General features: G+C 37.4%; 1 protein-coding gene and 1 long non-coding RNA gene across 8 annotated transcripts; both read left to right on the plus strand.

Annotated features, from left to right (window-relative positions):
• Positions 1-8,965: 8,965 nt before the first annotated feature.
• LOC139824164 (uncharacterized) lies at positions 8,966-14,413 on the plus strand. Of its 2 annotated transcripts, none has more exons than XR_011735021.1 (5): positions 8,966-9,535; positions 9,605-9,786; positions 9,870-10,827; positions 12,651-12,947; positions 13,012-14,413. It is a non-coding gene; the product is annotated as an uncharacterized lncRNA (long non-coding RNA). The 2 variants fall into 2 exon arrangements; XR_011735022.1 differs by having other exon boundaries at positions 13,051-14,413.
• A 954-nt stretch (positions 14,414-15,367) lies between these two features.
• On the plus strand, positions 15,368-22,704 carry LOC139824167 (uncharacterized). 6 transcript variants are annotated; one of them, XR_011735023.1, is made up of 16 exons: positions 15,443-15,564; positions 15,661-15,748; positions 15,835-17,908; positions 18,111-18,249; positions 18,697-18,769; positions 18,847-18,903; positions 18,994-19,203; positions 19,278-19,484; positions 19,627-19,921; positions 20,012-20,108; positions 20,245-20,344; positions 20,660-20,871; positions 20,958-21,120; positions 21,204-21,362; positions 22,014-22,273; positions 22,318-22,704. XR_011735023.1 is itself a non-coding variant. In XM_071796659.1 (15 exons), exons 3-14 carry the CDS (start codon positions 16,887-16,889, stop codon positions 21,338-21,340), a joined length of 2,712 nt encoding a protein of 903 aa, XP_071652760.1. In that variant the 5' UTR covers positions 15,443-15,564; positions 15,661-15,748; positions 15,835-16,886; the 3' UTR covers positions 21,341-21,362; positions 22,014-22,704. The 6 variants fall into 6 exon arrangements, 5 of the variants coding, with proteins under 5 accessions (XP_071652762.1, XP_071652763.1, XP_071652760.1 ...); XM_071796659.1 differs by having other exon boundaries at positions 22,014-22,704; XM_071796660.1 differs by having other exon boundaries at positions 19,897-19,921; positions 22,014-22,704.
• Positions 22,705-25,594: the final 2,890 nt, after the last annotated feature.

Genomic DNA, 25,594 nt, shown 5'->3' on the forward strand with positions numbered 1-25,594 from the left:
TGAACAAGTCGCTGATTGGCTGGGTTCGGAAATATGCGCAAGAGCATACCCTTGTATTTCTAACCATGGTGGCATCGTGCACGAACGTCCGCCGGACCAAAAGCCACCCGATGAATGCGCGAAGTTATACGTGTGTTTGTAACGATTGTTTTATGGAAATTTTGATTAAGCATTTTCATTAAAGTATAATCCGTAAGTATAACATTTTATTAATATTGCAGTCATAATATATAGAAACTTGTACGAAATCATATGTAACTCATATGTAAACTAATATTTTTTATTCATAGGTTATGGCTGACGAAAGTAATACAATGCACGTGGCCATCAGATTTTTTGGTGATGAATCGAAGAAAGTTTTATGCGTGCCAATAACAGAACGTTTCAAACTTAGAATATAGAAAAAGACTATATTAATGAACCTTTTTATATAAAAAAATATGAAAGGCAGTACAGATAAATTTCATTTTTTTACCGGTCAAGTTTTTATCGTCTGTTGGTGATCTACAATTAATTTGACATGTTTCTGTTGCATTTGGGTCCGCATCAAATAAGTACGCTAAAGTTAAGATGTAATAAGCCGATCTGACCCACGTTGCTGACTGACTGACTGACTGACTGACTCTGACTCTGAACGCCATCACGGCCAAACCCCTGAACCTAGAGACTTGAAATTTGGAGGGTGTATTCCTCTCATGACGTAAGCATCCACTAAGAAAGGATTTTTAGAAATTCCACCCCTAAGGGGGTGAAAAGGGGTAAAATGTGTTTTTTTTCACGATTGTTCTGACTGACTGACTGACTGACTGACTCATCAACGCCCAGCCCAAACCCCTGAACCGAATTTTTACCAAAAGTATATGAAATAGGGGTAGAATTTTCCGGGGAGTGCCACTATGTGTATAGTTTTTTGTTACCGATTTTCTGGAAACCGATTTTTTTAATTTTTTCTATTTTTCGAAAAATAATTGATCAAATCTCAACAAATTATAGATCAAATCTCAACAAATTATAGATCAAACAGGGGTAGAATTTTCCGAGGAGTACTATGAAGTGTATAATTTTTCGTTACCGATCTTTTGGAAGCCGGTATCGAAATTTTTTCAAATAATTTTTACCAAAAGTATATGAAATAGGGGTAGAATTTTCCGGGGAGTGCCACTATGTGTATAGTTTTTTGTTACCGATTTTCTGGAAACCGGTTTTTCTAATTTTTCTAATTTTTCGGGAAATAATTCACCGAATTTCAAAGAATTGTAGATCAAACAGGGGTAGAATTTTCCGGGAAGTGCTATAAAGTGTATAATTTTTCGTTACCGATCTTTTGGAAGCCGGTATCGAAATTTTTTCAATCTTTCGGGAATTAATTGACCGAATCTGAAAGAATTGTATATAAAGTAAGGGTAGAATTTTACGGCGAGCGCCATAATGTGTACAGTTTTTGTTACCGATCTTTTTGGAAACCGGTTTTTTTAATTCTTTCAATTTTTCAGGAAATAATTGATTAAATGTCAAAGAATTATACATGAAGTAGGGGTAGAATTTCCCGGGGAGTGCTATAAAGTGTACTATTTTTTATTACCGATCTTTTTAAAAACCGGTTTCGAATGACCGAATCTCAAAGAATTGTACATAAAGTAGGGGTTGAATTTCCTGGGGAGTGCTATCAAGTATATAATTTTTTGTTATCGATCTTTTTGGAAAGCGGTATCAGAAGTTTGACGAATTTTCGGGAAATAATTAATCAAATTTTAAAGAATTGTATTTAGAGAGAGAGAAAGAGAGAGGGGGGAGAGGGAGAGGGGAGAGAGAGGGGGGAGAGAGGGAGAGAGAGAGAGAGAGAGAGAGGGAGAGAGAGAGAGAGATGCAGAGGAGAGAGGGGGGGAGGGGGGGAGAAGAGAAAGACAGAGCAGGGGGAGAAAACGTGGAGGACAGAAGAGAGGAGTAGAAGAGATAGAGGAGCGAGAGGAGAGATGCGGGATAGATTTAGAGAAATTAGATCTCTTTTCTCCCCTCTACTCCTCAGTCTCGTTCTAGAGATAGCTTTCCTCTAGGGAGATAAGATCTATTTGTTCTCTCTCTATCTCTCTCTCTCTCTCTCTCTCTCTCTCTCTCGAGATCTCTCGATATCTCTATGTCGATATTGCTATGCGATGGGTATAGAGATATAAAGACCAAGCATAAGAGGTAGCTAGAGAATAGAGAAGAGATAGGGTGAGAGATTACTTTTCTTGTCTATTACATATGTCCTTCGGGGCGAAGCCGGGGTAACCAGCTAGTATATATATATTGTTGCGCCCGTGCCGTGACACCCGTTACCCGTGGGCTGAACTTGGCTGCGCTCTGCGGAAGCTTCGAGTCGAAGCGCGTCCCTTGACAACGGGACATATTTAATTTATTGATTTATTGATTTTCCGAATGACTGTGGATTTTGTTCTTGAACAGCTGGACCGTTCGGACGTGTTCACGAGCTCTATTGTAAAAACTATATTTGTTGATTAAACCAGTTCTCTTTCATCCAAGAGTACTTATTCCCGGCAACGGGATTGCGCGCCGCGTTCGCGAGTGTGTGTGCGCGAGTGAGTGAGCAGCGAACGCGCGAACGAGCGCAACATTTTGGGGGCTCGTCCGGGATCGGACGAGCGAGGACGGACGTACGAACGAGGAACTCGATGACGAGTACCGAGCCATTGGCAGCTCCCACATTAAGAAAGAGAGCGCGCATGGGGACCCCGAGGCCGAGAGTCCCACAGTTCGAGGCGGAGACGGAGATTCAACGAGCCGGCCCGAGCGCCCCTCAGCTCTCAGCGGAAGTGGTGACGCTTCAGGCGATGATGCAGGAGATTCGCCAGATGCGTGAGGAGTACGCAGCGTTGTTGCGGCAGCGGGATGCGGAGCCTCAGCGTCAGGAACGCGCACAGCTAAGTCCTTCTATAAATAGAGCTCACGGAGATTCGGGGTCGCGAGGCGCGGTCGCGGTAGTGAATCGCGAGGGGGGAGAACCGCGACACGAAACGGAGTATATTAAATTAAAGCCCGACACGTATGATGGGACGATCCCATTGCGTGAGTTCCTCTCGCAATTCGAATTAATTGCTCGGACGAATAAATGGAGTGACGCGTCAAAAACAGCTATATTAGCCTCTAGTTTAAGAGGAAAAGCGCGTTCAATTCTTGAAAATGTTCAAGATTTAGAGAATCTTGACTACGCAGAATTAAAATCCAAACTTGAGTTGCGTTTCGGTGAGGGACTTCTTTCACAAAACCATTATTCGCAATTCACGAACCGAAAACAGAAATTTGGGGAGGAACTCGCCGAGCTCGGATCAGATCTCGAAAGATTGGCTCGTCTGGCGTACCCCGAATGCCCTTTTCCGGTTCGTGATAAAATCGCCTGCGCGCAATTCATTTCCGCACTTTCAAATGGCTTTATTCGGAGGACTCTCCAGCTGGAGGGGATAACCTCCCTAAAGTTAGCAGTAGAGAGAGCTAAGGCGATTAAGATCATACAAGGGGATAATTTTGAAAGAAAGAGAGAGAATTTTAATGAAAAGAAAAATGTAAATAAAGAAGGAAGTGGGGAAAAGAAGGAGGAAGGGGGAGGGAAGGTCGGAAAAGGAAACCGGCAAGGCGGCCGATTTGGCACCAATTGGAATAAGGAGTGCTGGAGCTGCGGGAAAACGGGGCATTTCCGGTATGAATGTCCCGGTGAGAAGGGAAACGCGGATTAGTCGAGCTCTGCGGGGTGGGTTCGACCTGCGAAAATAATACCCCGTTTATCAAACGTTTTGTTAATCATAAGTTAGTCAGGAAAGATTTTTGTTATGATGGCTTTTTGGACGGAAAACGTTGCTCTTTTAAAATAGATACGGGTTCCGATATTTCGATTGTCAGTAAAGAATTGATTGATAGGAATAAAGAAAAGATTAAGGTAGAAAATCAAGATTTAAGATATCCCACTGGAGAGAGAGTTCCATTCGAGTCTAAGGTTATTGTAGACGTTCAGATCGGAAAATTTTCTTTAAAGGTGCCTCTGTTTGTAGCGAAAATTAGTGATGAGTGCTTATTAGGAGTAGATTTTCTCGAAACAGTAAATTTGAAAGATATTTTCGAGTTTCCTTTGAGAAATCTAGAATTCAAAGAGAAAATAAGGATTTATGATTGTTCTCGGGTAGTAAACTCTTCTGAAAAAGTTTTGCCCTTTTTAAAAGAACTCTACGAGAGGGATTCAGTAAACCTTGATGAAACCCAGAAAAACGTTTTTTTTTTTTTTTTAAATGAATATCAGGATGTGTTTTCCGATGAAATTATTGCGGGCAACTGCGATGAAATTTATCATGCCATAAATGTGGAAAATTCCTCCCCAATAAAACAGGTCCCTCGTCGTGTTCCAATCCGAATGCGTGGTGAAGTGAATCAAATAATTGAGGACATGAGGAAAAAGGGAGTAATAGAGGAATCCCAAAGCCCTTGGGTCTCGCCTGTTGTTTTGGTGAGAAAGAAGGATGGGACGATAAGATTTTGTGTAGATTACAGGGGAGTAAATGCCATTACTAAGAAAGATTCCTTTCCGCTCCCAAGGATTGATGATATCTTCGATCAACTCGCAGGTAACTCGTGGTTTTCCATTTTAGACTTGAAAAGCGGGTACTGGCAGGTAAAAGTTCGCCCAGAAGATCGTGAGAAAACCGCTTTTTCCATCGGAAACGGGCTGTGGCAATTTACCGTAATGCCTTTTGGTTTGTGTAATGCCCCCGCGACATTTCAACGTTTAATGGGAAAAGTTTTAAGGGAGTTCTTGGGGAAAATTTGCTTGGTTTATTTGGACGATGTGATTATTTTCGGAAAGAGTTTTTCAGAGATGTTGGACAATTTAAAAAAAATTCTCCAACGTTTTCGGGAAGTGAACCTTAAGGTAAATCCAAAAAAATGTGTTCTTTTCGGGAGGAGCGTAAAGTATTTGGGACATATAGTCTCGGCGGAGGGTATTACCACGGACCCTGAGAAAATTTCTGCGGTGAGTAACTGGCCAGTCCCACATAATAGGAAGCAATTGCGAAGCTTCCTGGGATTTACCTCGTATTACCGAAGATTTGTGAAAGGGTTTTCTTCATTAGCAAAACCCTTGTACTCACTTACAGAAAACTGTTCTAAATTTGTTTGGGGAAAGGAATGGCAGGATGCTTTTGAAAAATTGAAACAGGTCTTGTCTGCTACCCCGGTTCTTATTTTTCCAAATGAGGAGGGGGAGTTCGTTTTAGATACCGATGCCTCTAATGTAGGCATCGGCGCAGTTCTTTCGCAAAGGCAAGAAGGAGAGGAGAGAGTAATTGCCTATTTTAGTCGCGTGCTTAGCAAAACTGAGCGTAACTATTGTGTAACCCGGCGGGAACTTCTTGCTATTGTAGATTCCATTAAATCATTTCGTCATTATCTTTTGGGACGGAAATTTTCGATCCGCACGGATCACGCTTTTTTAAGGTGGTTGATGTCCTTCAAGGAATTAGAGGGGCAGTTGGCACGTTGGCTGGAGAGACTCCAGCAGTACGAATTCGAGATTCAATATCGGAAGGGACAGGCCCACAAAAATGCCGACGGGTTGTCTAGACGACAATGTGAGATGTACGGCTGTGGGTACTGCACCAAGGTAGAGGAAAAGAGTGCTCAAGAGCAAGTAAAGTCCGTTGCTCGAATAGCTCTCGGGGGGGAGAATCTTGAGGGCTGGCATAGGGATCAGGAGGAAGACCCTGAAATTGCGATCTTTCTTCGAGCCAAGGAGGCGGGGGAACGTCCTCCGCGCTCCGAGATAATCGCAAAAGGGATTGCTATTCGAATCTACTGGGCTTATTGGGATACACTTATCCTAAAGGACGGAGTTCTTTTTCGGAAATGGGAGGCTCCTAATTTGAAATCAAGTCTTCTCCAACTTGTTGTTCCTCGCAAACGCGTGAAAGAAATTCTGAAAGAGGCTCACGATTCCTCTTCGGGTGGTCATTTCGGGGTGAACAAAACCCTGGAGAAGATCCGAAAACGCTTCTATTGGGCGACTTACAAGCAGGATGTCGAGAATTGGTGCAAGTCTTGCGATATTTGCATAGCCAAAAAAGGCCCTTTGGGAAAGGGGAAATCTCCTCTTCAGGTCTATAACGTCGGGGCTCCGCTTGTTAGAGTGCAGATGGATATCCTTGGTCCCCTCCCGACAACTCATTCTGGAAATAAGTATCTCTTAGTCGTCGTGGACTGTTTCACGAAATGGGTGGAAGCTTTTCCGCTTAGGAATATCAGGGCAAAGACTGTGGCGGATGTTTTTGTCAGCCAGTTTGTTTCTAGGCATGGAGTTCCTGAAGAAGTCCACACAGATCAGGGGAAGAATTTCGAGTCAAAACTCTTCGCTGAATTAATGGTTCTTCTTGGAATAAGAAAAACAAGGACCACGGCTTTGCATCCCCAGTCAGATGGACAGGTTGAGCGTCAGCATCAAACCATAACAAATTATTTAGCAAAATACATTTCTGAAAATCAGAAGGATTGGGATCGTTGGGTACCCATGTTCTTACTTGCCTATAGGTCATCCAAACATGAGTCTACTGGTGTTACTCCCGCAGAACTTTATTTTGCCCGAGACCTGAGGCTGCCTCTTGATTTGCTCCAAGGGAGTCCACCAAATCCTGAGAAGTCTCAATCAGTAGGGAATTATATTGGGTGCTTGAGAAAGAAACTTGAAGAAATTCATTCAGGTGTTAGGGGACGGATAGAAGTCAAGTCTTCTCGGGTAAAGACCTGGTACGACCGTAGTGCCAGACAAACCCTCTTTGAACAGGGACAAAAGGTTTGGTTTTTCAATCCTCGAAGGGAGAAGGGAAGGGCTCCAAAGTTGCAAGGAAATTGGGAAGGGCCTTTCTCCGTAGTAAAGAAGTTAAGTGATGTCGTTTATTGCATCCAGAGGTCACCTTCTCGAAAGAAGAAGGTAGTTCATGCCGACAGGCTGGCTCCTTATTTGATTAGGGAAATGGAGTAGATCGGAGCCCGATAAAGATTAAATTTAGTTTAATTTTTTTGTTGTTGTTGTTCGAGTTACTGCGTTTTATGTTTATTTTCGCAGAAGGAGAGAAAGAGAGAGGGAACGTTTGACCTAGGCGAAGGCATTAGAGGCTACAAGAACGCCCGAAATCCTTAATGAAGACCGCCTCGCCCACGGTTTTTGACCGTGGTTTTTCCGAAGATTCAAGAGGATTCAGCGCCGGGAACAGAAAGAGGTCCACGTTGGGCTGGGAAGAAGCGGTACAAGAGGAGTCGTCCTGAAGCCGGCGAGGGGGGAGCCTGGCCAGCTTTCCCCCAGGAAGAGCCGAGACAGGAGATTCGCGGAGGAGGAGGTCGAGAGGACCGAACGCTTCCGAGGGAGAAGACTCAAGGGACAGAGCCCGGTAACCCGCAGCAGCAGCTCGGGGTAGGGCAGGAATTCGTCTCGAAGTCCCGAAAATGTGACCGCTGAAGGGCTGCCCTTCTGGATTGTCGGGACGACAATCTCGAAGAGGGAGGGCAGTGTTGCGCCCGTGCCGTGACACCCGTTACCTGTGGGCTGAACTTGGCTGCGCTCTGCGGAAGCTTCGAGTCGAAGCGCGTCCCTTGACAACGGGACATATTTAATTTATTGATTTATTGATTTTCCGAATGACTGTGGATTTTGTTCTTGAACAGCTGGACCGTTCGGACGTGTTCACGAGCTCTATTGTAAAAACTATATTTGCTGATTAAACCAGTTCTCTTTCATCCAAGAGTACTTATTCCCGGCAACGGAATTGCGCGCCGCGTTCGCGAGTGTGTGTGCGCGAGTGAGTGAGCAGCGAACGCGCGAACGAGCGCAACAAATATATATATATATATATATATATATATATATATATATATATGTTACGGGCAAAGTCAGCATGGTGTGCAGTGTCGGCATTGCCCGGGCAATGTCAGCATTGCACAACGCGACTCGGCAAAGTAGTTTATTAGCGGACATTGCCCGGTTTGATGTGGGCAAAGTTAACACTGCCCATCCAGCGATGGCAATGTCAGCAACGATTATCACATTGCGGACTTTGCTCGGTTCTAAGTGGGCAATGTCGACAATGCTAAATCTCCGTGGGCTAAGCTGCGCTAAATAAGGGTAAATCTTCAGTTTAGCTACCTCAGCACAGAAATCGATGCAATTAGGCTTAATCGACGCGTTTTTGCATGAAACGAACGAATCTGGCAGAAAAAAGTGTCGCTCTGCCCCGCGACGCGAGATATTAATCGTCAAAGTTGAACCGACGACATGTAGCAACACTGAACGTGCCCTGCGGCCATATGCGCATGCTCAGTGGTCGCACGCGCATGTAAAACTACGCCGATTTTAAATGAATCAATCGTGCAGAATAACCAAGCATCTCGATTCAAGCAGTTAGGTCTCACGCTGGGAGTTTCATTAGTTTAATTATGCGTGGGAAGCACACACACACACACACACACACACACGGGGGGGTGCGAGAAGGGGGCCTTCGGCCCCCCACTCCCCCGCACCCACCCCGTCGGTAGGCAGCGTGGACCTCGCTTTACAACATAAAGTACATGCTAAGTTGTAAAACAAAATTATAAAGTACATGCATGGGGGAGGGTGCAGGGGAGAAAAGCCTTTCTGTTCACGTGCGCTCACGCATGTAAGCCCCCTTGCACCCCTCCATGCATGTGCTTTATAATTTTGCTTTACAACTTAGCATGTACTTTATGTTGTAAAGCGAGGTCCACGCTGCCTACCGACGGGGTGGGTGCGGGGGAGGGGGGGGCCGAAGGCCCCCCCCTTGCACTCCCCCGTGTGTGTGTGTGTGTGTGTGCTTCCCACGCATAATTACACTAATGAAACTCTCAGCGTGAGACCTAACTGCTTGAATCGAGATGCTTGGTTATTCTGCACGATGTAACTGTTTAATGATTTTCGTTAAAGCAGGGCACATACACACGTGTGTATGCCCTGCTTTATAGAAGTTGTGATTTTTGTTAAAGCAGGGCACACACACGTGTGTATGCTGGTGTATGCCCTGCTTTATAGAAGTTGTGATTTTCGTTAAAGCTAGATAGTATATATATATATACTAGCCTCTTCCTCGCCACAAACAGACGTTGCTTGTCAAACTTAGCAACTAATTTTTTGACCTGTCCGGAAGTTTCTCTTTGTGTAAACTGTGTTTATAAATTTTGTAACCAAACCGATCTTTCTTCATAAATAAATACCTAATACTGACTTGATAATAATTAACTAGAAGGTCATATATATAGAAATAGATCTACCATATAATGAAATAAGTATTACATAACAGAGTTATTTATTTTTTCATTTGTCCTGCATTCCATGCAAATGATTTTTATTTTAGAGTAAAATTTTTTTGTTTTAATATTTAATGCACATGGTTAAAGGCTGATGGCAGAAAACAAAACGTAATAGGCTCTTACGTCTATCGTCGATCCCCTCGAAAATGCTTTACGCCAAGAAAATATAAAAATTTGCGTCGTAAGTATTGATTTTCAGTTGCAAATCGAATAATGATACATTACTTCAAATAATTCAATTTTATTTTAGGATTATTTAAAGATTACCTTGACGAAATATTTCATCATTCTACAAAGAAAAAAAGAATTCTTCGTTATATGAACAAACACATCGGATATAAAATTAGAGATATCCGAAAATTAGATTATGAAAAAGTTTTTATTTAAGTTCTTATATTTTGTTACCAAAGTTTTATATTGTATTACTTTATAGTGAGTATATAAAACACATCGTATGTCTTTTTTGTGTACATCGACATCGTCTTTAGTGAAAAAAACCCATTCGCTTGTTTTAGACCACACAGAGTCCTCGGGCCAGAGCGCGTGTATTATCATAATCAGTATGTAGTTATCTACCAAAGTCTGTTCGTACCAGATATACGTAAAAAAAGTACGACTGAAGAGGATACAAACTGAAGGCTGTTTTATGCTGAAGTAAACGTTGCGTGTGCGAAATGAAAGAAAACCAGTTAAATGGAATTTTACGTTTAATAAATGCAACGGAAGGGACGCAGAGATAACTGTACGAACTACAACTGCGAATCGCGACGTGTCTTCACGAAACAAACTCCAAAAGACTGATAGCCGACACTCCGGAATGTCTCATGCTTATATTTATAATAATTTAAAAATCCTAAGTGACCATTTTCTAATTGTAGAGTCGACAATTATTGTCTTACATCAGTTGAGCGTAATGGATTATACGATTATAGATATAACGGGACTTGTGGATGCGGTAACGTAAACTGTAAAATATTAATATGACTGGTATGACTGCACTGCAAATTCAAGTGTGTTATTTTAACTGTCATTTAACACGGTTGAACGTATTAAATTAACTTTTAATTTCATTTAATTACAATTTAAGTTTTAATTCAACGTGTTTATTTAACACGTAACAAAACAAAACAAGCTCCAGTAAAACCTGTCATTTTTAGACGTTTATGCGTGTAGAAATAACATATTTGGATTTACAATGTGCTACTTTCAATTCTGTTTGTATGAAGATAAGACTTTTTATTAATTGTTTTGTAATGAAATTTATATCTTTGTAATAAAATATGTGTCAAGCATTCAAGCATTTACGAAATGACAATTATTTATTTCTTTATCGATATTCCTAACATTTCTCACATCACACAGTTGCCCGCGACTGCGACAGTCGACGACCAAAACAATAACAGAGATCAAGTGGCCGTGGCAATCGTGGCATTCTAGCTCTAGCAGTACAGTTTACCGCCGATCTTTCTTTACGTGAGTATCGTTTTAAGTATTTCAACGAGGTTAAAAATTTTCCAAGATTTTTTAAAATCTTAAGGTGATTGGGCCATCAGAGCATGTCAAAGAAAAAAATCCGAATTAAATATGTTATAAAAAAAACCTAAATACGCTTAAATTTGCAATTTTGAGAAGATCTGACGTCTAGTTTTTGAGATATTAAATCTCAAAGTTGGCATTTTTCATAGGTTTTATGGGAAATTGTACCGGAATCATACATTTTTCGAGAAGTTCACTCACTGTCTGTAAAGAAACAAGTTCAAAAAACTGAAAATAACATTATTTGATTCTTCTAGCACTTGTTAAGTATAAGACAAAACGACGTTGACGTGTAATAAGGCCAAAAATTCAATCAAAAGTTGATGAATCGTCGCGTTTCTTGTCGGCCTTTCGATCAGCTGTACGCGACGTGGACATGTGGCAACGCCGCGCCGTGTAGTGTTTTCTTTCCACAGCACTATTCTTTTGCAAGCAAATCTCCCGTTATCGAAATTGTTTGTTACCTTACATTATTTTTCAACATAAACACAATACATAACCTCACTCAAACACATGGCACTGGCATGATAGCTGCCTACAGCGAAGAGATGCAATGTCGCGACATTTCTCTTGTACGAATGTCAACTGAAGTCAAATCTTGAACTGTTTACATTTATCAGTAGATAAATTGATACGTCATCGAATGAAAAGTTACATTATAAAATCAGTAATTATACAAGTGTCTAGAATATATCCATAAAAATGGTTTTTCTTAAAATAAATTTTAGGCCTTATATTGACTCATATGGTACATGGCCCAATCACCTTAAGTTCAAAATTTAAAAAAATAAAAATTTATAAAAAATATTGGAATATAATTAAAAACAAAATGACATTTTAATTTGGAAATTGGAATGTTATTATTTCTTTCATTAACATTATGAGAAGGACTAGTCATTCTCATAATAATTGTACGTACATGATTTTAAAATGTGATGTTATACATCATAAGTATTAGTACCAATTAAAAACAATAGGGTAGTGGGTTATATGTTAATGTTTTCAATCAATCTCATTTGCAATGTTTACAGATAATAGTAATTTACTAAGAAAGATATACTTTATGTTGAATACTAATGAGAGATAATTTGTTTGTCTTGAAATTATGCATTTCTTGAAAATTAATAAATTTATACTTACATTATATTGGGTGTTTAATTTTTTTCCTTTTTCATAAATTCTTTCAATTATAAAAAATAATTAAATATAAATATATCTACAAAAATATTTTTTTGAAACAAATTTATTAATAAAACCGTCATAAATTGCATTATATTATGCATTAGATCTTATTTTCCTATATCAAATAAAATATATCTTTTATGATATAAAATGATATTGTTAAAAAAATATTACAGCTAAATCTATTTTCATTAGATTTATGTTACACTTTTATATAAGAAATAGATGTTACATGCAATTTTATATGGCATCGCATGTGATAGGCTGCGTTCAGAACGTCACCCGAGAGCGTACGAGTATACTGCCTTCTCTTTCTATCTCAGCGAGTGAGTATACCCGTGTGTACCCGGGTGACGTTTCCGAACGCAGTGCCCTATTGTATGCGATGTCATATAAAAATTTTTTAATAATATTAAATGATATCTCATATGTGATACTATATGATATCTCATATGCAATATTGATTGAGATCTCGTATGCGCTGTCATATGATGTTTTGGTTGAATATCTCATATGCGTTTTCATTTAAGATCTCGTAAGAGAGATCGTATGAGTTCTCATAAGAGAATTTTCATTAGGGAAAGACTCATCACCTATAGCGCAGTAGGATGGGGCATGAATGTTCTCGGAATACTTGTAGTCATTATTTGAGTGATAAGCAGGACTTCTTGGATCAGCAGTACTGCGAATTTATTTTATGCACAATGCTACCGTGACAAAGGAACCAAGGGACCTACCCTTGCTCTTCAGTAGAGAATAAAAGCCGAGACACCGAGCCTGAATGCGAACAGTCTGGCTCAAGAATGAAAACACTCCGGTATAATTTGCGAGAAGAAGTACAAGAAGCAGAGACGCACGAAACACAGCAATAACTCGTAAGTGACCAAATCACACGACTCCGTACCAAAATTTAGTCTTTGGTTGGTGCTCACTTTACAGGATGAGAAGGAGTAGCTATAATCATAGCAACAATTACAGACGTTGGCATAGGATACTGAGACGACTTCGCCGGATTATTTTAACCATGCCTGGAATCGATGAAAATCTACCGATGGACCTAAGTGCAGCACAATCGTATCGACGATCGCCAATTCCAATGCAGCGAGGACCACCGGAACGCGACACCAGATCTCCTGGCGTCGACGTCCATCCCAACATGGACCGTGACTGGCCCTTCCCAACTGATCCAGAGGTCTTCTCTCGACCTCAGCGTCCACCGACACCTGCAAACACCATCTACGACGTGCCGCGGATGTCAGTAGCATCCGTCGAAGCAGCGATGTCCCCAGGAATGGAGAACCTGTTGGACGAAGTGCTCGACGAGATCAATCGAGAGTCTCCCGTCGATGACATCAGCCTGGGCAGCGAAACGACAGGAACCATTAGACTGCCTGACGTTTCTAGACCTCCGCCCCCTTATGCCAACATCCCAGCGACTCAGACGAGCCACGAGTACGTGGCAATGGCATCATCTGTACGAGCTGAAGCAAGCAGCAGCCGAGGATCACGATCCCTGAGCGGGCTGAACGCATCAGTGAGCAGTCCACTTGCTCTAGGAGAGCCATCAGCATCATATGACCACTTCGCCGAACCTGCATATAGACATTATGTAATAGGTGAGCGCCCTATGCTTCCTATACCACAGGGCCACCCCCTCCTACACAACTACCGTTACCGATACCTATTTATTATCGTGATTAATCGGATTCGCAAGTGCGACCGGCATATGATTTTATTTGTCATTCGGCGTGGTATGCGCAAGTCGCCGCAGAACTCGCGTTATGCTCAGATTGCGCAACGAGTGAACATACGTTTTGTATTTTCAATAGGCCAAATGCCGTATGGCGGCAATTACATCTAATTTCGCGCACCTTTGTTCATACGACTTTACATTGCGGCCGGTGTTATAAATTGCTGATAAAAACCAAACGCGCCATAAACTGCCAAGAGTGCCGCACCACAATAATAGATTTGCAGGGACGTACCGAATACTTAACGTATCAGATTCTATGCGAGGCGGTTATCCCTCGCGGGACGCGTTAAACGATACATACTTATAAAAATACGTTTGTACGAAGCTATAATGCTATTATTTCTTTTATATACAAATATCATTTAACATACATACTATACATTTAAAAAATGCTTATCGAATATCTTGCGTTACATATATCCAGTCTTATAAAATTACCAATCGGTTTTTTACAGTGTACTGTTTAGAGGGAACTGTTCTATTACTAAGCACATTTGTATTAGTGCTAGGGTTACTTCGAATAATAAAAGAGTAACCTCCATTTGCGATCATAATAAACATTAGCGAGCGACCTTATTATAATACTAAATTTATCAGAAAATATTAACCATACTAATACTTATTATATGTACATGGTGAAAGGTTTGAAATAAAATAATAAAATTTATATAACGAATATACGATTACATTTAATAAGCACGGTGGAAGATCCTAATTCCCTTAAAATAAGTATTTTGAAAAATAAATCGTAGCAATCAGCAATATCTAATCTTAATTTTATACTAATAATTTTAACTCTGATTTATATACACGTACTTAGAATAGGAAAGGGGAAAGAGTACGCTGACACACACATATATATATACATATATATATATATATATATATATATATATATATAATGAATAATAATAGGCAATAATCATTAATAATAATACCTAAGGAATAGATAGTCCATATAAATCCAACCGTAATAGCATAGCTTTCATACCACCATACATCCTAAATATTAACGAAAAATAATAATTAACCATACATAACAACTATACTTTATATAACACAACCGCGAATTGATACTTACTAAAAAGTTCGGGGACCGAACTTCCCTAAGGAGGGAGATGTCACGTCTGACGGTATAATCACCGCTATATTCCAGCCGCATAAATTTTTCGATTTCTATCCTTATTGCTAGAAGTGCCCAGCATCTAAAAACAATCCCAGGTAGCATTAATGTCAAAAAGGTATCTATAAGTTGTCGTTTTAAGGTTGCCTTTATGATTTTACCATAAGATGACCAATGGATGCCTTTAAATTGATATCTCGTTTACTGTTATCCGAATGATGTCTTTTTTATGATATCTTAATGGAAAGAAAAACCTGTTATCCTAAAGTCACCATTTTACTTTATCCGATAGATGGCTGTTTTAAGGCATCGAAAAATCATCAATTTAATGTTATCCAAAAGTATCTTTATAAAAGTTGTCCAAAAGGTATCTATCGGTAGCGAAGTTTCTGCCTTTTGTTGCAATCCAAAAGATGTCACCAATTAGATATCATGTTGTAGTGGCATTATTGACGTCATTAAAACGATGTAGGAAAGTTATCATTTTTACGACATCTTCTTGGTTATGGAAATATCTAGAATAAGTCGAGAGATATTGCGCCGCGCGTATACGTATGCGATATTTTATTCCATCACGAAAGAGACAAATTGATAAAAAGTGTGTAATTAATAACGTGTAAGTATATACTTTCGCTTTTTATATATTTTTAGTATATATATACATGCATATATCATAAAGCGTGACTATATAAAATACACGTGTACTTTTCAGGTTATACCGAGTTATACAGGCAGTAATAAATAAAGTAAAGGGACGTACACTATTTTTATAATATTTTTCTCCACATCTGGAAAAAGTTGTGAGTATATACAGTAATAATACTGATCTATTCCGTGTTTTATTATATTTAATAGTTGAAGAGTTATTAATTGCGATACATTATAGATTATGCCATTATGGGACCTCCGTTAAGACGGATGAAACCGTTCCTTAAGCTCTCACAACAACAGCAAAAGCGACGAATCCGCGCCCTTGTGCAAGCAGATCTCGCTTACCTGGCAAATGCAGCAAATAATGCTGCGTCTAGTCCTACTCGTCCTCCCTCATGCTCACCGCCAACAGCTCGTGCTTCTAATATTCCTGATGACGTTTGTCATCAAATTGATGATTTCTTTGAACGCTTTGATGACGCAGAAGATCTCAATTTGCTAATCAATGAAAGACCGACACTGACTAATACAGATATCCAGTTGGAGAATCAGGCTCAATCGACTATCACTCGTCCCACTAGTATAACTAATCTTTAAGATTTTCTTGCTCATTGGGCAATCCAAAACAAAATACCTCAATCCGTTGTGAACGATCTTTTGAGAGGGTTAAAGAAATTTGGTCATCCTGAGCTTCCGTCTGATGCTAGGACATTATGTGACACGCCAAACAGAACTGATATACAGGCTCTCGCTGGAGGCACTTATGTTCATTATGGCTTAGAAAGGGCACTGAAGGAATAGTTGAGAAAGTATAATGTATTGCTGCAGCGTAATTCTGACACGGAAATTTCTGTGATTCTCCAAATTAACATTAATATCGATGGACTACCTCTATCAAAGAGTTCTAAGAGTCAGTTGTGGCCCATATTAGGTAAAGTTGTTGGAACTCAGTTTGTCGAACCATTCGTTATTGGAGCGTTTCATGGAAATAAAAAGCCTTCATCCGCTGCTCAATTTCTACAAGCATTTCTCACAGAGTACATAAAATTGTACAATGAGGGTTTTATTTACGAAAATCGAAGCTATTTTGTACGATTGAACGCAATCCTTGCTGATACTCCTGCACGAAATTTTATCTCTTGTTTTCCCGTTCATAATAGCCGTTGTGCCAAATGCATTCAACCTGGTAAAACTGTGAATGGACGACGAATATTTCTAGAGAAGGATTCAACTTTGAGAACTAATGCGACTTTCAGAGAAGGATTACCTGCTGCATTTCTGAATATCATGTCTCCTTTTGAAATCATAGGTATTATTGATATGATAAAGCAATTCCCTCTCGATTATATGCACCTGTTGTGCTTAGGAACGATGAAAAAACTTCTTTTACTTTGGATCCGCGCTATGGGAAAATCCGAGGAAGCATTAGCTAAGCTTGCCGCATTTAACGATTTTTATCGCAAGTTAGCTAAATCTGTTCCAGCAGAATTTTCACGACATCCGCGTTCTTTGGAAGAAGTCGCTCAGTGGAAAGCGACAGAGTTCCGATTGTTCCTGTTGTATTTGGGACCCGTGGTTCTTCAGCATTTATTAAGTAAACCTCAGATCATACATTTTAATGTTCTCAACTGTGCCGTTAGAATTCTTTGTGATCCAAGAGAATGTGTACGCAATAACAGCTATGCCCAAGATCTTATGATCTACTTCGTAGATAACATGGAACTCTTGTATGGAGAAGAAACATTAATTTACAACATTCACAATTTAATTCATATTCCAGAGGATGTTCTAAATCACGGGCCCCTTGACTCTTTCAGTTGCTTTCCGTTTGAAAATTTTTTGCAAAAAATTAAATTAATGATCAAAGGTGGTGCCCAACCTTTAGCGCAATTCATAAAAAGAATAACAGAACGATCAATCCATCTTATACCTTCAGACAACTCGAAAACTGGTTACAGTTACTTAAACAAAAGGAAGAATCGGTTAGATGACCATCAATTACCGCCGGGATATACCAATTTCCATCAGGAAATCCAATTTCAAGACTTTTTGCTAACTGACAAAAGTCCTAACAATTGTTGCTATCTATCGAATAACAGCGTTGTTCTCGTAGAACATATATGCTGCTACAAGGAAATTCCTGTTATTGTTGGTCGCCAATTTATCAACACTCATTCTATTGCTGATTATCCGTGCGATTCTCGCAATTTAGGCATTTTCGATGGACGTGAGCTTTCTGAACTTCAAACATGGAACATAGACGAAATTGACCGAAAAGGCTTTGTTGTTCCGTACGACGCTGATTCTGTGTATGTTTTCCCTTTAATTCACAGCGACACATAAATAGACGTTATATCCTGTAGTTTTTTATGTCCATTTTATTATACTAATCTGCACTTTACACGTTACGATTCATTTTATTGCCGCATTGCCAAATGTTTATTTTATGGATGAGACTACGTTCTCTATAGTACAATATTTTTTTTTGTGACGTACTATTTATATTTACAGATTTAAAACATATATCATGACACATCCCGATTCTTTACATCAGAGGAATTGGCGAAAGCGTCCACGCTTTCTTTTCAGATTTTCCCGACAACCTATATTTCACATCACAGATCTACATATTTTATTGGTCAATTCACAGGTTTGATATAGATATGTGTGGATATGAGCCTGTTGCTTGATTTAATTTTGATTTTATTGATACACGTTTGTATATGGTATTGGCCGCATTGTGTTCTTGGTCGTTTATTTATAACATTGTTCCATTTCGATGCTAGTACATTTTGATGTGATTACACTTGTTCCCCTCTGTCACGCGTGATTATTGTGTCTCTCAAAGGGTCAGGGTTCCAGGTTCCACTTTGCATGGTGCTATTTCTTATTGTCTCCCGTTAAAATATGATATTTAACTGTACTTAAAAAAAAATGGCTATTATGAAATATCTACATACTTGTGTCTCTCAAAGAGTCAGGGTTACACTTTGCATGGTGCTATTTCTTATTGTCTCACGCTAAAATATGATATTCAACTGTACTGAAAAAAAAAAAACTGGCCATTATGAAATATTTATACCTACATACTGTGTAGGATATGGCAGCTATTCAGAAACACCACAATAAGCAGAAAAGATCGATGCCATCGCAAGCATCAAAAGGAATATGTAAGTTTATACTTGTCGATTGGAAAGATTATGCAATATACGTCGTAATATTCTACATTATCTCTTACATTTCACAGCTCAAGCGAAGATAATCAAGATCCGAAACATGTATCTCCCGCCCAACAAATTCAAAGGTACATTTTATGTATTAAATATAAGAATCTTATAAGGTCTACATTTTTTGTGTATAAAAAAAATATGTTGGGCGTAATTTATTTTTGCAGCAGGAACAGATACGGCTAACATCTTGAACAATTCCGGCGTTCAAATAATTGAAAACAGTTCTGTAGCACCGGTGCAAAACGCGAACAAAAAGTACGTGTCGCAATCGCAGAAACGCAGTGCGCAAAAAATTTCCACTTCTTCATCCTTACACCAAGACCAGACTATCTTAGAATATCTGGAGGACAATGCGGAAACTGCAGAAGAGCAAGGTAAGCATTGATAAACTGTCCCAGCATTATATTCAAAATGGAATAAATCAACACGAAGATATTTTACTCTGTAGATGATGAATATACGTATACAGAATTTTTGGAAGACAGCAGCAATGATGAAGTAGTTGGAAATGATGAAGTAGTTGAAAATGATGAAGTACGTGAAAATGATGAAGTAGTTGAAAATGATGAAGAAAATAATAATCAAGGTGACGAAGTAATTGTCAATCGAGAAGACAGACCAGAAATACATCCACACGATGCTGCAGTATGCTGCAGTAAGTATTACAAATTCTATATCTGTATATATCTGTTTTATATTTTTATGGTTGTGATCCGCTTAACTCTACAAGTGCTTCGAAGCATTCCTCTTCTCCTTTCTTTTATTTCATCGATGAATATGTACATGTCATTTTATAGTCCAAGAAAGCATATTGGAATTAGATTCCGATACGGAAACTTATAGTTCATTAGAGGCATATAAATCTTTGCACAAAAATAATCAGCCAACAAGTCCGTCAATATTCGCCCATTTAAAGAAGAGACCGAAACAATCTCGACTTGCATTTTATTCAGTCAAAAATAGTGAAACTGTTACTGAAAATAGTGCTGCAACACTTATAGTGAACAACACTATTGAAACTAGTGCAAATATAAATAATAACATGGATTTCAATTTGGATGACACAGAAAACAAGCCACTTAAGAAAAAGAGGTAACTAGATAAGTTTAATGTGTAAATATTACTTAACAATTGTGGTAATGTAAGTTGCTTTTATGTATCTAATGAAAACATTGTTTACAGATGCTCAAAAAGGAAGGATATTCCAAAGCAGCTTAACATGCGATGTAAAGCTGACAGAGCAAAGTTGAAGGGCCAGGATTGCTGGGAATGCAGAGAAGTAATGCAATATTAATAGTATATAGTTATATAAGATATATTAATATATATATATATATATATATACATATAAAGAAAAATAAAAAAATATAAATATTTTTGTCATAAAAAAGTAATTCATGATATTTGATTTTTAGTATTACAAGATGTTGTCATTGTCAGAAGAAGAAATACAAAAACGGAAGAATCAATGCTCGCGACATCGACACAAATATGAGCGACCAAATACACCAGAAGGTATAATATTTTATTTAATATAATATTTTATTTGATTATCACTTTTTTCTGTTATATATATATATATATATATATATATATATATATATATATATATAATAAATATAATTTTTTTAAAGGTTTTTGGGATCCTGAGTTTCCCGAGACATTAGGCACTTACTGACAGAAAATGAAAGCTGAAATGTTTAAAATAATGTACAATATTATAAGCACGTATTAAAATAATATGTATTTTTATTTCTGCACCATTCCCGAACATTTTAATATTTCAGCAATATAACATGCCGAGTGGGTATTAATTATATTATTTTTCAGATGGTTGTAGACAGGAACGAAAGGATTTTGAGAATTGCATTCTACAAAAACTAAATGAGTTGCTGGAAGTAGGGCGAAGAAATGATAACCCAGTGGAGCGTATAGATCGTCATCATTATGCACTTCTCCCCCAGATGCCATTCACTGATATTAACGAATTACAAAGATTCGATCGTGATCTCAAAGACAATGGACAAATGCGAGATCAATTTGTACGTATACGAGTATTGTGAAACTGTGCTGATACATCGTTTCGTCAATATTTAATTAAGTTTCTTAAATTGTTGATATTTTCTAGATGAAAAAAATTCAAGACATCGGCGGAAAATCAGTTCAAAAAGCAGTGAAATATGCAATGGAAGTAGTTATAACGGATGATTTAACTCAACAAGTCGTTTGGACCCTTGGAGCTGAGAACAAACCAAAAATCTCCAAGTTCACGTTTCCATATGTCATAATTGGTATGTATGTACATGGCATATAACACTTTTGTTAAGTTCTTCGCCGTAAAAAAGTTACCACGTCTCATAGTCTACTTTTACAGATGTTGTACGTAACACATTTGAAGGGACAAAAATCAAAACTGTCGAAGACCGAATCGCCGAGTGGCTTCGCCGTGGGGGCGATCGAAAAAAAGCAGAAAATAAACGTCGTGAACGTCAAAATCTTCAACATCAGTGATATGGATTCAGCATTGTATTTGGTAGATATATATATATTACACTGTACCTGCGTCTATATGCATCACGCGTACCTTTTTTTAAATAAGATAAATATAGATATCAAAAAGTTCCTAATATTCATATAAAATAAGTGGATGTGATAATGTTGTTTATATGCAACTGTGTTTTGCTCATGTGAGATTTGTTTGTTTATGTACAAGATATATATTACTGTACCTGTGTCTATAATATGCGTCACGCGTGCCTTTTTTTATAAGATAAATATTGAAGTTGCTCTAATAGTGAGACGATTAGAGTGATTTTATGCTTCATTATTTACACGATCTCATTTACATTTATATCTGAATAATATTAGCACGTGCTTAGACGCACGTGCGCGCGCGCGCACACACACACACATACATACACATACAAACACAAAATATCAATATAGTATTCAATGGCTCGCATACAATATCCCATGTACACGAAAGTTTTATAGGGTATTTATTTTTGATTGATTGATTAGTTGATAGAGCATTATCACTGAAATATTTAGCGCCAGCACACGTTTTTATTGTAATTGATTAAGCTTCGAATTTATCTTTGCTCGTTGTTACATCAACGAAAAGTCGATAAATGGAAGTATGCTTCAGATCTTTGCTAATAAACAAGCTTTATCTCTGCCATAGGTACAACTCGTTCACACTACACGGCGATTTGATACTTGTAACTTTGTCGTAACTTCGTCAGCACGATAGTGTCTAATTAGCTAAGAATTAATCGTTTATTTCACGAATATAATAATAACGCGAGCTAACATTCGTAAAAATTGTCAGATTTTCTAATGAGTTATATAATTAATATAAAATGTTTATCGCAGATTTTATTAATAATAATAAATTATTATTAAGATTATATTGTTGGCGTATTAATGACGATACATTGATTAGTGATTAATAATAAATAAATTATAATTAATTAATACATTGATAGATATTAATAATATTAATGATTAATAGATATTAATAGATTCTATTAATGATTGTCACTAACGATTAACGGCATCACAAATTCTGTTTATTAATAGAGTGAATTAATACTTTAAGGAGAGTCCGATTATTGTCGTAGAATTGAAGGCGGCTTAATTTGGCCTGAGATAATGACATTTTACTCCGTAGCCCGTCCAGTTATACGAATGTTAGCGCCCACATCACGTAACATTGCTCATAGCGATAAGTTTACTCTAAATGTCCATGTTGCTCATTAGTTGAATAAAATGCGATACGATAATTTACCACGCGAAATAATATTAAGCTTCTAGATGTAAGGATGTTTAATAAGTAATATTTATCAAAGTTCCAAATATATATATATAAATAATAGTGTGAAATATGGATTTATATTAATTGTATTATATACTATATGATAAAAGTTTATTGTTATCTGAAATATGGATGTACACAATGTAAAGTTAATTGTATTATCTAAAATTATTTAGTACACAGGTTACAATCAACTGATATATTTTATAATAAAATATAAAGTTGATATAATATATATTATATTAATTATAATTATATCAACTTTATGTTATAAAATATACTAGTTGATTGTTAACTGTGTACTTATAATTTTAGATAATACAATTAACTTTATATTGTGTACATCCAGATTTCAGATAATAATAAACTTTTATCATTTATTGTTCACCTGTCCCTGTCCTATATATTCCATAAATAAGATATCTTTTGGACATCATTTATTCGTGCCGTTTAGATGCCATTTCGTTAATCTTTTGGACATCTATAAGACATCTGTTGAATGACAGCCATTTCTGTACAGCATTTTGGTATAGCAATTCGGTAACTTTACGTTGACCTATTGGCAACTGATACAGGTTGACCATATGTTGCCAATTTGGTAAACGCTATAAGTTGCCTTAACAGTTAGCATATGGACATCGACAGTTAGCGTACGGATATCCATTACGTGCCGTTTAAGTAATCATGAGACACAATTTTGTTGTCAAACAGGAATCTTTTTAGCCAACTAAAAAGTCATCCTAGTCCTTTTTCGGTTAACTTTTAGATATCTTTTAGATATCATTTTGCTACCTGGGATATTATAATATAACAATCACTCTTTAAATTGACTGTTACGACAATCACTCAGCTGACACGAGCACGCGTTCTTAAAGCAGCAGACATGAACCTAGAGAAGATGGCCCCCTAAAGATACCCTTTCAAGCTTAAGCCCCATTTTCATGAATCACACTATAAACTTTTGGACAATCGCTTGTTAAAATTCCCCAGAATCACTAAAATTGATCGTAAATGGATATTACAGGCCTTATGAGATCCTTTATGCAATATAAATTCAGTTTGACACGCGGATCTAACGAAAATAAATGTATGTTCCATAAGAATAAACTAAGGAAATTAAAATAAAATATAAATAAATAAATTAAAAGCAAATTATTCATAAGAATATAACCTTTTGTGCCTAAAGAACATTATCACGCTAAAATAATAATTATCTTACTAGCATTTCTCAAACATGATTGTTATGAACAATTAAAAATATATCATTATCCATCTTAACTAACTAGAACATAAGAATCACCTCAAAGAACCAATCGACTTTCGTATATAAGATATTTTCATTCCTTTTAAAATAAATTAACAACAAAAAATTAATAACAATGTAAAGATTAAAAGGATCAATAAAAACAATATAGACGCGTATAAGGAATAATCATTAGAATCGTTCGATAGAAAAACATTTACTACATAATCGTTTATTTTTGCAACTTACTTTTATAAACAATTATAAATAAATAACTAACCATGCACATTAATAATAGCCATTAACATATGCCCCAGGTTATGCATAATAACTTTTGTATAAGTCAAAATCTCGTCACTTCTCTAGTTGAGGCTATAAAAAATTCCAAAGGGAAAACCACCCGGTATAAGACGAAAGTCCCGAAAACTGCCCCGTGACATAGTTGTACATACATGTCCTCAGACAGTTCTCAGGACATGGGAATTTAGATTATAATGTCTCATAAACTACAATGGTTAAAAATCCCTTTTTATATACACTGATAACCTGAACATTTCCCCTTGAAAATAATATATAAAGCATAATTTTTAATAAACTCCTATACTTAATTAATCGAAGAAATATATACCTTTAATTGTGTCCCGACACCCCATAATAAAACTCGTTCCAATATATATAAATTTCACATGTATATATAGATTCCGCATTAGCAACCCTGTAAAAATAATAATAATTTTTATTTCTACAATTGTTTATTTATAAAATATTTATAATAATAATATAAAGTCCTTTATAAAAAATTTATTTTATTATAGAATCAAAACCGCGTAATCAAGGAAAACCTAACAATATCAATGAGTGGATTAAGTGACCCCAAATTGTTTAATGAATAATTTGTTATTAACAAATACATATATTAACAATAAAATTTTTCAATGCTATATTATACTTTAGTGAAAATCCTGCAATATATTGCCTATACACTCCTATCAAATTCCCAACCGTTCGCGAAATATAAAAATAATAAAAATCTTATTATACATAAACAATTTAATTTCATTGATTTGCTGTACTAATGAGAATGCTAACCATTTCTACCTGCACGATATATTATTAACATGATATTAGAATCATCATTACCACTGCTAACATCACTTTTATCAATATTATTATTAACAAAAAAAAAAAATATATATATATATATATATATATATATATATATACTATCACGGCTTTTTCACTCCCGCACCTCCGACACTCCGCGAAACGAGCTTAAGGTTGGGCGCCAGACGCGTGGATTCGCGTCCGCAAAATCGCTAAGAACCAAAAGAGAGACGCAAAACGAACGAAGTCGGTGTGCGAGGGAATTGCTAGCTCGACCTAAGAGCAGGGCGGGATTAATTAAGGGCAGCGCGATATCCGGCGGGGTGACACATAAATCATAACTTCAATTGGCTAACAAATAAAGAGTAACATTTATTGTATAATCGATTTAGAGAAAATAATACTGGCCAATTTGGCTTTCATTAATAAAGCAAGTAGATGGTTGATAACGTGGCATCAAATTTGAATAACACAGAAAGGATAACGCGGACGCCAGAAAAGCACGGAAAATTACGCTAATTTAATAAACGCGCGGGAGGCGCCGGCATTACACAAGATAATACGATAATTTGAGTACGAGTTAGTTCCACTAGGGCCGAAA

Source organism: Temnothorax longispinosus, unplaced genomic scaffold, assembly GCF_030848805.1.
Source record: "Temnothorax longispinosus isolate EJ_2023e unplaced genomic scaffold, Tlon_JGU_v1 HiC_scaffold_28, whole genome shotgun sequence".
Lineage (NCBI taxonomy): Eukaryota > Metazoa > Arthropoda > Insecta > Hymenoptera > Formicidae > Temnothorax > Temnothorax longispinosus.